Source organism: Naegleria fowleri (genome assembly GCF_008403515.1).
Source record: "Naegleria fowleri strain ATCC 30894 chromosome Unknown tig67, whole genome shotgun sequence".
Lineage (NCBI taxonomy): Eukaryota > Heterolobosea > Eutetramitea > Acrasida > Naegleriidae > Naegleria > Naegleria fowleri.
The window spans coordinates 1-14,598 of NW_025407999.1; the positions used below are offsets into that span (position 1 = coordinate 1).

Here is a 14,598-nt window from a genome sequence, read left to right on the forward strand (position 1 = left end):
AATGCTACTACGTAGGATAGATGGGATCGTCACCGGTTTGGCAAGATCATCTTCCATTTTTGGAAATCATTCGAGATACCTCACTTTCATCGTCACTTTCGTCGTCACTGTCACTCACTGCTTCCAAATCTCCTACCTGAATCGATTCACCATTATTGGGTATCATGCTCAAATTGTCAGCCAAAAGACTGATTTCATTCTTTCTTCGGAAGGTTGATCCTGAACAAAGTCTGTGTGATCATTTTCAGCCACTTGAAAACTAGTATCAGAACTATTTTCAGATGAAGGAAACATGATAATGTTATCTTCATCATTCGAATCTTCACCATCGCTCAGATCTTCAATAAGGTTTTTGTGCTTGTCAAGAAGTGCGCCTTGATCTTGATGGAGCATTTCGTCAGAGTTCACAAGATCATCATCATTGCCGTCAGAAGGAGTAGGCACTCTCTTGTGGATATGAGAGACCGATCTACATCCTCAACATTAGCAATGAGTTTAAAGTTATCCTTCTCGACCACTCGTTCTGCCCATTTCGACAGCGGTTTATCTTCGTCATCCTTCTTGTCTGTAGGTTTTGGGGAAGCACTTGCACCCTTAGCCCATTGAGGTAGCAACGTGTCTCGTAAGATGGGCTGTGAAGATGGAGTGGCCTTATTGGAGTGTTGTTCATTCTCTTCATGTGGTTCTGAAGTGTCTTTTGATCCAAATCAAAGAGCTGTTTGCTCAAAGACTTTACGAGTTCTGAAGATGGTAAACCTCTTGCAGATGGAGGTGGAGGAAGCTGTGAAAAAGCAATGGGTACGTTTTTGATATCATGATCGCTCGACTTGGGTGTAGGAGGTTGTGGTTGTTGAGAAGGTTGCATGTGATGAGCGGATGGAACTGGGCTGTTCATCATGGATGATGCTCGTTTTAGTTTTCTAATTCATCCATTCTCTCCATCATTTGTTTGGTTAAATTAGTGCCAATGGACCAAATAAAAATGCAACCATCTGCCGATGTAGTAATTAATCTCTTGAGATCGTGCGTAAAAGATATTGAGGTGATAACATCAGCATGTCCTTTCACTCTAGAAATAAGCATTCTGCGATAGAAGGAATACACTCTCAAATGTTTGTCTGAAGCACTTGTGACAGCAATAATACCAGCAGGGCATAGTTTAACCTTCAATGGATCTGCATTATCAACTCCTGTCTTGACAGGTTTGTTGTCTTTTGTCTCGATATATTGTTTGCATTTTCCAGATTCAATATCATACACGTTAATTCTCTTTCCTTGTCCAGCTGTTACTGCCCATTTTCCAGTAATGTCAACATCCAAATCAAATACAGAAAAAGGTGATGGAGTTTGTTGATATCGTACAACTCGAACGCTCTTCTTACTAGCAACATCCTCAACCCTTCTGAATACCACAGATTTCTCTGCTCCAATACTGACTAGTTTGAGAACTTCACCGTCTTTTGTGGTAGTGGAGCTAAATTTAAGGGAAGTAACAGAGGAGCTATGGTCATCTAAGGTTTGTACAACATCCACATTTCTATGGCTCATTTTGTAAAGGTGAATCATACGGTCACGGCTGCCAGAGCCAAAAATGATATCTCCGTTTGGTAGTTGATGGCTGTCCAAGCATAGAACTTCAGACTCGTGTGCAAACTCCGTGTATATTGGGTCAAAATTGAACACATCATGGACTCTTACATGTCCTTGCTTGTCACCCGAAATAATTGCAGATCCATCTGGAGAAAAACTGATACTTCGAATACCACCGTCAGCATTCTTAACACTGGGAGGAATGTGCAACACAGCAAGAAGCTCCTTACAGAAGGCACTTTTGCCAGCAACCGAAGAACGAATATTCTCTTCTTGATCCGAGTCAATATTCCAAAATCTGATAGTATTATCAGAGGAGCAAGTGGCAAATGTCCCTGGTGGAAGACTTGATTTTGTATTGACAGGAAGAACATCAAGATCCCAAACACAGCCAGAGTGACTGATGAACGACCTATATTTGGATATTAAGGACAGATTCGAAATATCCCACACAAATAAACTCCTATCGTCATACATGACAGCAACCTTTTCACCGAAAATGCCGCAAGCAAGTGCACTTGGAGGTATGAAGTCCTCCGATACAGCAGGCTTGACATAGCTATTTGAATGATCAACAAAGAATGCAAGAATAGATTTAAATGGTTCAATCATCATGCTTGATCATTCATACGTACCTATTGTTGATATTATTGACACTTTTCATGGTAATGTGACTGGTGGATGGTGGTGGTTCGGGAAGGGTCTTCTTGAATTGCAGAGTTTTGGTTTCAAACAATCGAACCACTCCTTTCGCGCTTGCAGTGGCAATGTATTTATCGGAGACTGACATGGAGAAGGCTTTTTGGACTTTGGTGTTTACCCAGCTTTGTAGTTCCTTGCATTTTGGGTCTATTTTACAAAGAATTCCGTCTTCAGTAATTGCATACACTTCCGAGTGTTCATTCCTATCAAAAGAACATATTCAATATGGATCAAAAGAAAAATGTTGATGACAAACGACTAGTTCACAATCATCACGAAACTTACTTTCCTCTTGATTCAATACTAACAAAATTTGCTTGCTTCCACACATCGAGGTTACATAAAACTGATCGGACCGAGATGAGGGACGATTTTGCTGTTCTTGCATAGGACCAAAATCTCACGAAACCTTTTCCCACCGTTATGAAACCATTGTCATCATTAGGAGCCAAAGCAATATCGTTGGTTTCGTCCACATTTTTTGAAAATTTCAATTCTCCCTTTCCGACACTAGGTGATGATTGACCAGAGGCAGGAACAAGGTCCCAGATTTTCAATTCATTTTCAGCACCTAAACTTATGAGCATTTTGGAATCTTTGGAAAAACAAATTTGCTTAATCTCATGTTCGTGACCTTTTCCTTACTCTTCACATCAAAAGTGATTTTTGGTTTTTCTAATGTCACATTCGTGTCATTATTGTTCTCCTTGTTGTTAATTGAAGGAGAAAATATTTGATGCAAATCCCAAACAGCAATGGATGGTTTGGGGCCTCTCTCACCGGCTGCTAAATATTGACCATCCTTTGAAAATGCAATGCAACTGAAGGGTTTGTTCGACGTTGGGTGCTCTAAATATTTCACTTGCTTACTTCTCTTAATGTTGTAAAGAACGACAAAGGTTCCTGCCAAATAGGCCACAATTTCAGAATTCATACTGTGACCTCCAATCATTAAAGGAAGGGCTCCCGACATTGGAATGGCTGAAGGGTGTAATTGGAATGAATGTTGATTATAGACAGTACTTCCGATAATTCGCTCTAATTTTAAACCTGATGCTCCTCCCTGGTGATGATGAATGTTATTGCCAATAGAACCCTTACTTCCTCCTTTGTTGATTTGACCCAATGGTGTCGGGATCATCTTTTTAGCAGCGACCCCAGGTGCCACTTTTGACCCGAATTGTATTCGTGATTTTCTTGCATAGGAATCAATAAATTGTGATATTCAATTCAATAAATAATGAGTGAATGATGGGATGATGAAACAATAAATTATGGGAGTTGTATGTACAACGAAAAAAGTGAGCACAATAAATCTAATTGATAGGTTCGTGATACCTCCGATGTAGGATGAGCCTTTTCAAACCTGTAATTAAGTTGGCGCTTTTTTGTATGACCTTTATAATGATTTGTCAATGACATCTTCAGGAGATTGATAAATCCCAACAACAACAACAAAACAGCTGTCGTGCAACAATGAACTGTCAATATTTACTAATTCACTTTATCAATTAACGAACGAATGGTTAACGACGAATTGCTCAATTTGATTCGTCAAAGACGTTTGGCGTTGTAAATTGTTCGGCTCCATAATTTAGAGGAAAAAATGGCTGGAAACAAGAAGAAGGAACATCTCATGGAAGATGAGGACAGCGGTGATGCGGAAGATCAAATTGAAGACGAGGAAGAAATGGAAGAGAAAGATCACGATGAAGCTGACAAAATGATACTGCAAGATGATGATGATGAATCCTCATCGGAGAATCAAGATGATTCCGAAGCTTCCAGTCATATGAATGAAAACACTCGACCTAAAAAGAAGAAGAAAACTTATCACTCGTGTGTAGTGCTGCGTGATTTTAAAGGAGATTTGGAAAAGGCTGGTTCTTTTGGTAACATCTCTGACATGGGTGTTTCGTTGATATTATTATTTGCAGAGAAGGATACCACTTTTAATTTGGCACTCACTTGCAAATGGATATATTCTGTCTATTTGGAATTGAGATCTTATAGTTTAGATTTCATTCGTTTGGAATATCTCAATAGCAGATGTACTCAGTACAAATACTTGTCAAGTTTATTTAAACCATTGATATCCCCATCAATGACTTATAATGAACTGAAGAAAGAAATTGTTGGAAATGGGAGAGAAATAGTTAAAGGGATGGAAAATGTAATTGCCTTTGAACCAGTAGATATTATGCGTGATGATCCGTCATTAATTTTGCCCAACAAATTTTCACAAAGAAGAAACGTTCTAATCAATCTCTTTCAAGATTTTTCACAAGAAGATATCGAGGAAGGAACAGTCATTCGCAAAGACAGCCCTTTCCATAAGATGAATTTGTTGAGATGGAAGAATTTCGGTGTCAAAAATATGAATGAATTTAAAGTTAAGGTGGAAGAGAATTGCAGTGATATGATTCGGATTTTACTTGATTGTTTGTGGAGACATAACGCTTCCAATAAGGTAGGTTCAAACTCTGATACATGTAACAAACATCGCCTTTCGATATGGGCATGATGTTGTACAAATGATTAGGAACAATTCATTGTTGCTGGAGGTTTCGTTTTGAAATGCTTGAGAAAGGAGACCCGTTTTATTCGTGGATAGTACTTCGGATGTAGACATTTTCTGCATTCAGAATGGTGAAACACCAGAAAAGTGTCACTTTTCATTGAGGAGAATTTTATTTGAATTTGAAAAGTTGGCAAAGAACGAAGGCCATGAATACGCTGTTGTGAAGAATAACGGTTGTTTGAACATTCATGGAAAAGAATCATCCAATATTGCACAATTCATTTTGAGACGTGTTGATACAATCGAGGAATTGATGACATTCTTTGACATTGATTGTTGTCGCTTCTGCTATGACGGTACTAATGTGTACACAGTGAGAGAAGGTATTAACAGTATTTCCACATTGCATAACTTTGTTTCCTTTGAACACAAAGGAAAAGGGATGTATACCAGTCGGGCCTACAAATATGGCAAACGCGGTTACACAACTTGGTTCACCAACACCCATCCTCTTGATCATTTCCATGATTGCTCAAAAAGGTTGAGAGTATACAAGAAAAAATTGAGTCTGGTATAATTGACGAAAGTGAATGTTTATATGGAGAAGGAACTGACAGAGATGATTTAGAAGGACTTTACTCCATTTTCAACAACATAAGTTTGTCGTATAGACATATTGTGACTATTAGAAGGATTGGCGTCAAGAACTTCTTGGCAATTGGATGGGAGAGCTACTACTCTGGAATGTGGTTGGATGTTGATTTTGATGATTATGACTTAGAAAAAATTGAATATCCAGAAACTGAAGAGTTTGATGGCTTTGTAAGAAGAGTGACTAGTGAAGATATACACTACTTTTGTTTGAGTGTTAGAGAATTATATATGAACGATGCTAGTATTTTCTTTACAGATTACTATTTTGATTCACATTTGAGAGGTATGTATGCAGAACTTATTTGCAAATACGGGTTACTGTCATATGAATGGATCATTTAACCTTTTTGCAATCCTAATCATCACACTATCGAATGGCAATATTGGATCAACATTTCATAGGAAAATATAATTTTTGGAAATGTTATTGTTGTGGTTTTTATCGACATTCGAGCGACTTGGATCTTGATGATGATAATTCCAAGTTTAATATGTGCAGCACATGTAGAAGCTTTAATTCCAACATGAAAAAGTTGAAGAGAGATTTAACTGGCAAAGTTGCAATAGTGACAGGAGGGCGCATTAAAATCGGTTTCATGGTTACGAAAACTCTTTTGGAAAATGGGGCCACAGTCATTGTCACTACTCGATTTGTCCACGATGCTCACAAGAAATTTTCAGAATATTCTGACTATGAAGAATGGAAATCAAGATTATTCATCTACCCTTTGAACCTCAAAGATGGCGCGTCTATCATGTCATTCTGTGCTTATATTAGAAACAATTTTAAGCATGTGGATTATTTAATTAACAAGTAAGTATCAACACTTCTCAACTGTAACTAACATTGATTTTGTTATTTCCAATCATCAATACTTTTACCAGTGCTGCTCAAACTGTTAGAAGACCCTCAAATATTATGAAAACTTGCTTTCAAAAGAAAAGGAGTACTTGGATGAAAAGTATTTGGGTGATATCAAAGTTGACAACAAGGAAGACTCTGCGACATCATTTAATCATGGAAGTGAATCTTCTCAACTGGTCTTGAGAAATGACAATTCTAAAGTCGTAGTGTACAAGGACGAAAGAACCCTCAGGCAACATTGTTTAGATGTGACTGAAAAGTACAATCTTACTAAGGAGGATTTCGATTCAAATTTAGACAAAATGTTTCCACCTGGAGAAACTGACGAGTTTGGAGAGCAGCAGGATAATAGAACTCACCACTCATGGACATACAAGTTACCAGACGTAGACACTGTCGAATTGTTAGAGACTCAAATGATCAATAATATTGCTCCAACAATTCTTGTGGCTCAATTAATGGAAATTATGCAACCAAATGTTGACGAGAGTCATTGTACCTATGATATGGATGATTTATTGACCGGCAAACATTTGTCATATATTGTAAACGTGGTCTCTCATGAGGGTATCTTTAACGTGGAAGGTAAAACCGATTCTCACATCCATACAAACATGTCGAAAGCAGCATTGAACATGCTCACACGAAGTGCTGCTTCCTATTATGCCAAGAAGGGCATATTGATGAATTCAGCTGACACCGGATGGATATCATCGGCTATTGAGACCTTTATGGAACCTCCATTGAACATCAGTGACGGTGCTTATCGAATCCTGCATCCGATTCTTACTGCCTCTCTGGATTATGGAAAGTTGTACAAGAATTACCATGAAATTAAATGGTAATTTAGTGGCCACATCCTGCTGTCTTCGAAAAAAAGAATCCTTCTTTAATGTTTTTCAAAGACTTGTTCATCATGATATTTAGATTTTTGTTTTTTCAACAAGTCAGATTTTGAACTTGATGATGAACGAGAAAGTTCACAAATTGAGTATTTAGAAACTTTGTGCGCCATTTCGTGTACGACCTGAAATCAAAAAAATACCTGACATCAAAGCCGCATACAACATTTTCCAAAATATCTCTCTCAAGATTATTGGATAGTGTCCTCTATCGTGACGAAAAACAAGATTCATCATGACCCAAGTAATTCAAAGTTATGAATTGCTACTTCAAAAGTTGGTGAGCAATCATATCGGAAGTGATTCCTCTTCTTCCTCAACGACTCTAGATTCCGTTGATTTGCAATTACTGTATCAAGATTCCTATCCAACAAATATTCATGTTCCAGTATTTTCCGACCTCTCTTCTTTGGAGAGAAATTGCTTTGTTTTTTTCTCAGTCCATTCTTTCGGGAGGACAAATTAAGTATTATGAACAACAACTATTGAATTATCTTCAAGCAAGTTTAAGGTCGGAGGAAAACCTTCAAATTGATGGAATATATGAAAGGACGTGTGATGCAGGGCGGACCTCTCATCTCTATTTTTCAACTGCTTGCCGAAATAATGTAAAGCTGAACAAAAAAACCGAATTGTTGCAAGGGTGGACAGGAGAAGTTTTCAATTTGGAGCGAGTCTTGTTCAGTAAGGATATTTTGATAAACAAAGAAGAACGTTTGAAGGTAAGAGATATTTTAAAATATTTAAATCAGTGAAATTGAATTTGTGAATGACATCTCTTGCAGTTTACGGTCAAAACATTTCTCTCCATATGCAAAGCTTTGAGTGAACTGCACTCATGTAATATTAGTCACAACAGTATCCTACCAAAGAATGTTCTAGTGCTTGCGAATGATCTGCAACAAATCCTTAATGCAGAGATTATTCTACAAATACCAAGTTTTGGTCTTGAAACTATTAGAGACACTTTAAACGACGAACATGTCACATATTTTTCAAGACAAGCATTTGAGAATGACAATGAACCATTCTCCACATCTAATGACATTCACATGCTAGGAACAATGATTCTTGGTGTACTGTTTAAGGAGGAAATTGATCCAAAGTTACTCGATATCGACGATTGGAAGAATGAAATGCAAAATATTAAAGACAGAGTATATAGAGCGTTAAACCCTGAAGGTTTGCACAGTGACTCAATTGACGTTCAATTGGAAGTGGTCTTGAAGAAGATTCTAAATATTGCCTTAGATTGTTTGTCTCCTCATGAACAAGACAGGCCAAGCATTTCTGATGTGTTACAGATTTTTACAATCTGTCAAGAAAAATTGTCTGATCATGACAATGAACGAGCTGAGTTAATGCCTTCAAGAAAACCCAAACCACAAGTAGCCACCAAAGCCAACATTGTTGTTCCAGCAATTGATTACAATGATGATATTAACACAAGAACAAGATCAGACTCCATCAATTCTGAGACATCAGGACGAAAATCTAGATCGTGGAAAGCAATCATCAAACCTTTCACGAATTTATTTGTTAAGAAAACAAAAAAGACGTAGAAGAAGGAGAGAAAAGAAAGTACAATACGAAATCTTGAACAGACTTAGCGATGGAGCTTCGGCAGTGGTACTTTTGGCCACCAATAAGGAAAACAACGAAGTTTGTGTGATGAAAAAATACAAAGACGGTGCCTTCAGAGATTACGAAAGAGAAGTCGAGTGTTTAAAGTTGTTCCAACATCGAAGTGTTGTCAAAATGTTGGATCATTATTCATACGAAGAAATTGACGATGCCTCCAAAAAAGATGCAGTCACACGTTGTCATTCTTGAATACTGTAAATTTGGCGATATGTTCACTCAGCAAATAAGTTTTGTGAGCACTAAAGGCAAGAAAGTCAAGTACATGAGACCGCTCAAATATTTGAAGACGTGTATTGATTTATTGGAAGCTTTAGAATGTGTTCACATGAAAGGTTATGTTCATAGCGATATTAAGCCCCAAAATATATTAATTTCCCATGAAGGTGTTAGGTTAGCAGATTTTGGTTTTTCTGTCAAACAAGGACAAGCAATATTGGGAGGAACTTTGCGATATCTACCCCCGAGCACCATGAAGGACAACCCTCACATGCCGGAATTGATGTGTACAGCATGTTTTATTCACTTTTGAAATTTTAAGCAAAAGAAGGTCAACTTTCAAGTTTCTTCTTCTTCAGAGGATGATTTTGTGAGAATATGGCAAGAAAATCTAAAGACCAATCCTTATTTCACATTATTCAACACGAAAGGGAAATCGCTCAACGCCAGCGCACACTACGCTCATCCACTCGTAGAATTATTTGAAAAATGTCTCGACCCTAATCCTGCAATGCGACCTTGCACAGCGGAAGCCCTCGAAGTCATGAAACACATCCACCGAACGCATGCCGCAATACTCATTCAAAAACCATGCGAGGACATTTGACACGAAAAAGATTCAAGAGTGTTCATGAAAAGTAAGGACCATGGATAATGACCTTTTGTAGCTCATCTTAAAAGTATTTGCGTCGTTTCATTACTGTGAATGAAATACACTTGGCGAAAAGAAGTTGTGCACATTGATGTACCTTTCGTGTGTGTATGCTCTACAGGCGATGTAGTAGTAGAATAAAGTCCGTATTCTTTTGATTTTCGAGTGTTCTCGAATGCATTCACAGCTGAAAGAATTCTTTTCATTCAGGAAATGAATTCGAATGTTCGACTCTTTTAAAAATGTCCGAACCGATCAACGTTGAATCTTCACCACCGCCGCTCACTTCCATTCATATTCATCATGCAACACCGAGACGAAGGCTTTCAAAATTCGGACAACTCATGCTCATGCAAGAACAACCGGATGAGCCTCTCGTAGTGGGTGGATTGGTTCTTCTCGGAAGGACTTCTTTGGGAAGCCTCAACCATGATGATAGGAATGATTGCAAGTTCAATCGGAAAGCCTTTGAAGAACGACTCTCGGAAAGATTATTGGCTCGTTTTGTACGTTTCAGAAGTTTGGTGGTGAGTGAATGTGAATACATCGATGTTGGTGTGGAGAATGTATGCATGGAAAATCATGTCAAGTATTGCAAATTGAGTGAAGAAAAGTTTCAACGAATGAGTGAAGATGAAATCTTGAGTGAAATGCTAAGTGAGATATTTACGACACCGTTTGTTCCTGTCCGATACGTGACAGGCTCGAAAATGCCTCTTTGGCAATGTTATGTCATTGAGAACTATTCAAGGAATTGTCTTGTTTTTTAAGATTCATCACTGGATTGGAGATGGAACCTTGTTGCAGAAAATAATTGTCGGCGATTTGTTGGACAATGAAGAACAAGTAACCAATTTTCTGTTAAACAAATACGACAAAATGTTACAAGGAAGTCACAATAATTGGAACTCTGCTCTAAGTATCATTCATAATGTAGAGATAGTCATATCTAGGAACGTACCATTCGTAGGAAAACTTCTGGCATTGGTGGTCGGATTTTTATTGAAGTTTCTTGCGTTTTTTCAACCTTGTTACTTGTATTATATTTAGGAATTAGTGGCGATAGTGATACCATGTTTAAGCCATCTTCAAAGAATCCAAAAGTTGGAAAAGTATCTTGTTCTTTTATTTGGTTCAATGAATCCAACGAGAAGCATGATGCAGACATGACCCATGAAACCGACAAATATTTCACAGTTGAAGAATTTAAGCGAGTGGCTCTATTATTAAGCCAAAACAATTCCAACACAGGAAAAGTCAATGACCTATTTCTGACCATATTCAGTGGCGTCATTGATCGATACAGGTTGAAAATGAGCTCAGATCGTGAACCTCGGAATAATCTTTCCAGAGAGTACATTCTGAAATCGTGTACCTCTCGTTTGGGAATGGGTGTGAACATTCGAACGAGCAAGTCCAGAGAAGAAGCTGGCAATATTGTGGGAGTGTTGTTTGGAACATTGCCTTTCGATATTCACTTAAAACTTCGAGAACGTTTTTCGATCATTCACAAGTATATGAATTTAGCCAAATTCTTGCCACAACCTTATTTCAACAGATATTTATTATGGTTAGCCACTGCCTTATTACCCAAATCCTTAGCCGTGTCACTACTCAATTGGGGAGCATCCTCTTCTACTTTCACCATTTCTAATGTTCAAGGACTTCATTCTCCTGAAGACGAAATATCATTCAAGTTGCTTGGTCATGACTTGATTCAGGGAGTTGGATTCATTCCTCTCGTTAAACCCATTGGAGTGAATAGCACATTGATGTCTTTTAATGGACGAGTTGGTATTTCAGTTGTGTGTGACAAGGGTATTATTCCAAATGCTCATGAAGTGACAGACTGTATTCGAGAAGAATATCTTGCTATTAGAAAAGAACTGGGTATATGATTTCAATCATATTCATCATGCGTTTAATTTTATAGAACACATGCTACTTGAATATGATTCTCTGGCCAGTCTCCATTGCCCAAATAAATAATACCTTTAGCAAACCATCTTAAACCATGATTAACATGTATGTCCTTTGTGGGATGAACAAAAGTATTTCTCACAATCATCGCAATAACTTCTACATTTCTCACTGTCACACACACAACACTCACAACCATCCAATTGTTTAACACATTCGCTACAAAAATTATTTTTACAACGTGCACACTCATCTCCAGCACAATAAAAACAAACATGGCCGCAGAAAGAGACACAAACTGAGCAATGGTACTCATGACACTGTTTACATTTAAAATATTTGCTAATATCATCAGATTTGCCACAATTGACACAATTGACCGGAGTGTCAACAAGGTCCGGAGTATCAATAGCGTCACCCTTCTTAGTATACAACTGTCGATTACATTTGTCAAAAATAAACAAATCCTGATTCTTTTGGGTTTGGGTGGGAAAAGTACCATCGGAATTCATAACAACGTACTCAGTAAGACCCCAAGTATAATCAAAACCCAATTTCTTCAACAGTTCATACGGAACAGAGAAAACTGCCAATTTTTCTCTGTAATCTTTTTCTGATTCGTGTTCGTGTGCATGTGATGTTTTGAAAAGGTTCGCCTCATATCCCAGTTTCTTCAATCCAGCAATAATCAAATCGCATCTTTTGGTACCAAATTGTTCTGTTTTTCCAACTTTAGCAACCATGAAGCCCGAACATGGTCTGTATGCATTATTTGTTTCTGTATGAACTTCTAGGCTCGAAATTTTAATAATATACAATTTTGGTTCGATAGCTTTGGCTGATATTGATGACTTGTTTTCACGTAATATCTCGTTCAAATCGTCAATCAATCCAACGACATTATCTAAACCGTATTGTCGTACAACATCTCTCAAAGTAACGTTTTCACTAACAGATAGTTGACCAAGCCGGTCACACAATTCACCTTCAGAGCTCGAGCTATTGTGTACACAATGTTATTCCGAGCAAAGATTCCGAAAAGATCCATACCTGTCATGATCATCGGAACTGTCAGACATTTCGACTAATTTTTTTGGACTAATTTTAGTTTCTGAATGATCAAGTGGAAGTGCATAATGGATTTTGAATTTAGACGAGAATTTGAAAACGAAAAAGGTGACTCATGGTGTTGCCTTTTTCTCAAACGGTTATCCAATGACTGTGGATATTGAGTTTGAACATGATGGTATTAGCACTGAATTTGGAAAAGAGGATATTGTAAATAGATATGAAGAAACAAATATTTAATTTTGACGATGGATACGCTTTTGTGTTTTCCAAATCACAAAAACCTGTCCTGATTGGTGTAGTGATGTGAAATCAACGAAAACAAGAGTAGAATTTCGTGATCTGAAATTTTTGAAGAGTGTCTAGTTGTTGAAAACAAAACCACAGAAGCTAGACTTGAAATACTTTGCCAGTATTGTTTTTTTTGGTTGAAGCAGTTTGTTGACATTTCATGTGTGGATGAAGATGACAAGAACGAAGAAAATATGCTGTGTTCTGCCACATTCATGGACTCTAATGACTGGGAAGATGACATCGAAGAGGATGAAGAGAGTGAAAAGATAAGGGGAGGAAAAGGATAGAGAGGATAAAGAGAGTGATAAGGATGAAGAGGATGATGAGGGTGATAAGGACAATGAAGAAGAAGAGGACGAGGACGATCAGGATGAATAGCCACAGTTGTTAAAATAAATTAGTTCAATATTTATTTCTCCAGTTATCAGTAGAACTGGAATTCTTATTTTTGAGAATCCACAAAGTCTAACATCTTGCTCATGGCTTGTTTTGCCTCTGGGAAATAGTATTCGAAAAATGGATGACAATGAATCATCATATTGTCAGCAATCACCTGCACAGATGGATGTTTGATATCCTTCAAAATTTGAATAAAAGCCTCATTGTCTTTGGTTACTTCCTCATCCTTGGAATAAATAATTAAAAGATTGGTTTCATGAATTCTCTTGTTGACATTCTTCCATGTAACAAGTGGAGATTCCTCTTCTTTGAAAAGTCTTTGCATTATCGAAATCATTCGATCGGTGCTCATCAAAGTATTTCTAGCATTCATGCTACTAGTGCCCAATTTCAATGTTAAATCATAAGGACCACCAACCAAAACTGCAGCTTTAGGCATTGGAAGATTCTCCACAGCAGCTCTTCTCAAAAACTCTGCTGAAAGAGAAGCACCAAATGAACTTCCAACCAGCACAATATCCTCCGCATTAAACTTTTTCAATAGCCACTGATAAGCTTGAATGACATCATCCGTCTGTTCACTCAATTTTGTTGCAAATTCATTCTTCTTGTGTTTTTCCTCTTCCGTTAAAGCCATCAATCGATATCCCACCGAGAGAATATGAGTCAATGAACTATTAAATCTCGTTTGCATATGCTCAACAATACTTCCGAGTTCAAGTCCTCCAGGTTTACCAGCAAAGCCTCCTCCACCATGAATCAAGAACAAAACTTTTCCTCTTTTATCCTTTCCAAAGTATTGATCCAAATAGAAACGATCTCTCAGATGAACAAACATTGAATTTCTAATTTCAGGAATTGATTGAAAACTCAAAGAATTATGATAGGAAACGGGAGGAGCCAATGATATCATACCCTCTCTCATGGCAACGTCCGATTCAAGTTTTCTTCCAGCATTAAACCGAACAAAATTATAGAAAGTTTGAGCCTCTAATGAAACTTCTTTCCAATCCGGAGTGGTAATTCCCATCATGGTACTTTGTGGGTTTCCGATACTCATTCCTAAATATTTATTTCTCAACAAGACGGCATTGAAAATGGTTCTAATGACGAATACCTGAGTGGAATATTTAGTGTTGTAATTAATAACGAGTCCAACTGCCAACAAGGC

The 14,598-nt window shown here is 37.6% G+C and overlaps 9 protein-coding genes across 9 annotated transcripts; 5 read left to right on the forward strand and 4 right to left on the reverse strand.

The window, feature by feature from the left end:
* Nucleotides 1-168: 168 nt before the first annotated feature.
* On the reverse strand, nucleotides 169-865 carry FDP41_009145 (uncharacterized protein; the record flags this gene model as incomplete). The annotated part of the gene is made up of 3 exons (XM_044713074.1): nucleotides 169-469; nucleotides 538-694; nucleotides 757-865. 3 exons carry the CDS (start codon nucleotides 863-865, stop codon nucleotides 169-171), a joined length of 567 nt encoding a protein of 188 aa, XP_044557254.1.
* A 47-nt stretch (nucleotides 866-912) lies between these two features.
* FDP41_009146 (uncharacterized protein) lies at nucleotides 913-3,433 on the reverse strand (the record flags this gene model as incomplete). Its single annotated transcript, XM_044713075.1, has 4 exons — nucleotides 913-2,149; nucleotides 2,226-2,495; nucleotides 2,578-2,887; nucleotides 2,938-3,433. 4 exons carry the CDS (start codon nucleotides 3,431-3,433, stop codon nucleotides 913-915), a joined length of 2,313 nt encoding a protein of 770 aa, XP_044557255.1.
* Nucleotides 3,434-3,898: 465 nt separating this feature from the next.
* Nucleotides 3,899-7,177, forward strand: FDP41_009147 (uncharacterized protein; the record flags this gene model as incomplete). The annotated part of the gene is made up of 5 exons (XM_044713076.1): nucleotides 3,899-4,762; nucleotides 4,835-4,861; nucleotides 5,354-5,750; nucleotides 5,870-6,281; nucleotides 6,493-7,177. The coding sequence occupies 5 exons, from the start codon at nucleotides 3,899-3,901 to the stop codon at nucleotides 7,175-7,177; spliced, it is 2,385 nt and encodes a 794-aa protein (XP_044557256.1).
* A 292-nt stretch (nucleotides 7,178-7,469) lies between these two features.
* Nucleotides 7,470-8,796, forward strand: FDP41_009148 (uncharacterized protein; the record flags this gene model as incomplete). The annotated part of the gene is made up of 2 exons (XM_044713077.1): nucleotides 7,470-7,622; nucleotides 8,020-8,796. 2 exons carry the CDS (start codon nucleotides 7,470-7,472, stop codon nucleotides 8,794-8,796), a joined length of 930 nt encoding a protein of 309 aa, XP_044557257.1.
* A 245-nt stretch (nucleotides 8,797-9,041) lies between these two features.
* On the forward strand, nucleotides 9,042-9,407 carry FDP41_009149 (uncharacterized protein; the record flags this gene model as incomplete). The annotated part of the gene is made up of 1 exon (XM_044713078.1): nucleotides 9,042-9,407. One exon carries the CDS (start codon nucleotides 9,042-9,044, stop codon nucleotides 9,405-9,407), a length of 366 nt encoding a protein of 121 aa, XP_044557258.1.
* Nucleotides 9,408-9,988: 581 nt separating this feature from the next.
* Nucleotides 9,989-10,516, forward strand: FDP41_009150 (uncharacterized protein; the record flags this gene model as incomplete). The annotated part of the gene is made up of 1 exon (XM_044713080.1): nucleotides 9,989-10,516. The coding sequence occupies one exon, from the start codon at nucleotides 9,989-9,991 to the stop codon at nucleotides 10,514-10,516; it is 528 nt and encodes a 175-aa protein (XP_044557259.1).
* A 303-nt stretch (nucleotides 10,517-10,819) lies between these two features.
* On the forward strand, nucleotides 10,820-11,644 carry FDP41_009151 (uncharacterized protein; the record flags this gene model as incomplete). The annotated part of the gene is made up of 1 exon (XM_044713081.1): nucleotides 10,820-11,644. One exon carries the CDS (start codon nucleotides 10,820-10,822, stop codon nucleotides 11,642-11,644), a length of 825 nt encoding a protein of 274 aa, XP_044557260.1.
* Nucleotides 11,645-11,673: 29 nt separating this feature from the next.
* On the reverse strand, nucleotides 11,674-12,745 carry FDP41_009152 (uncharacterized protein; the record flags this gene model as incomplete). Its single annotated transcript, XM_044713082.1, has 3 exons — nucleotides 11,674-11,986; nucleotides 12,189-12,665; nucleotides 12,717-12,745. 3 exons carry the CDS (start codon nucleotides 12,743-12,745, stop codon nucleotides 11,674-11,676), a joined length of 819 nt encoding a protein of 272 aa, XP_044557261.1.
* A 725-nt stretch (nucleotides 12,746-13,470) lies between these two features.
* FDP41_009153 (uncharacterized protein) lies at nucleotides 13,471-14,487 on the reverse strand (the record flags this gene model as incomplete). Its single annotated transcript, XM_044713083.1, has 1 exon — nucleotides 13,471-14,487. The coding sequence occupies one exon, from the start codon at nucleotides 14,485-14,487 to the stop codon at nucleotides 13,471-13,473; it is 1,017 nt and encodes a 338-aa protein (XP_044557262.1).
* Nucleotides 14,488-14,598: the final 111 nt, after the last annotated feature.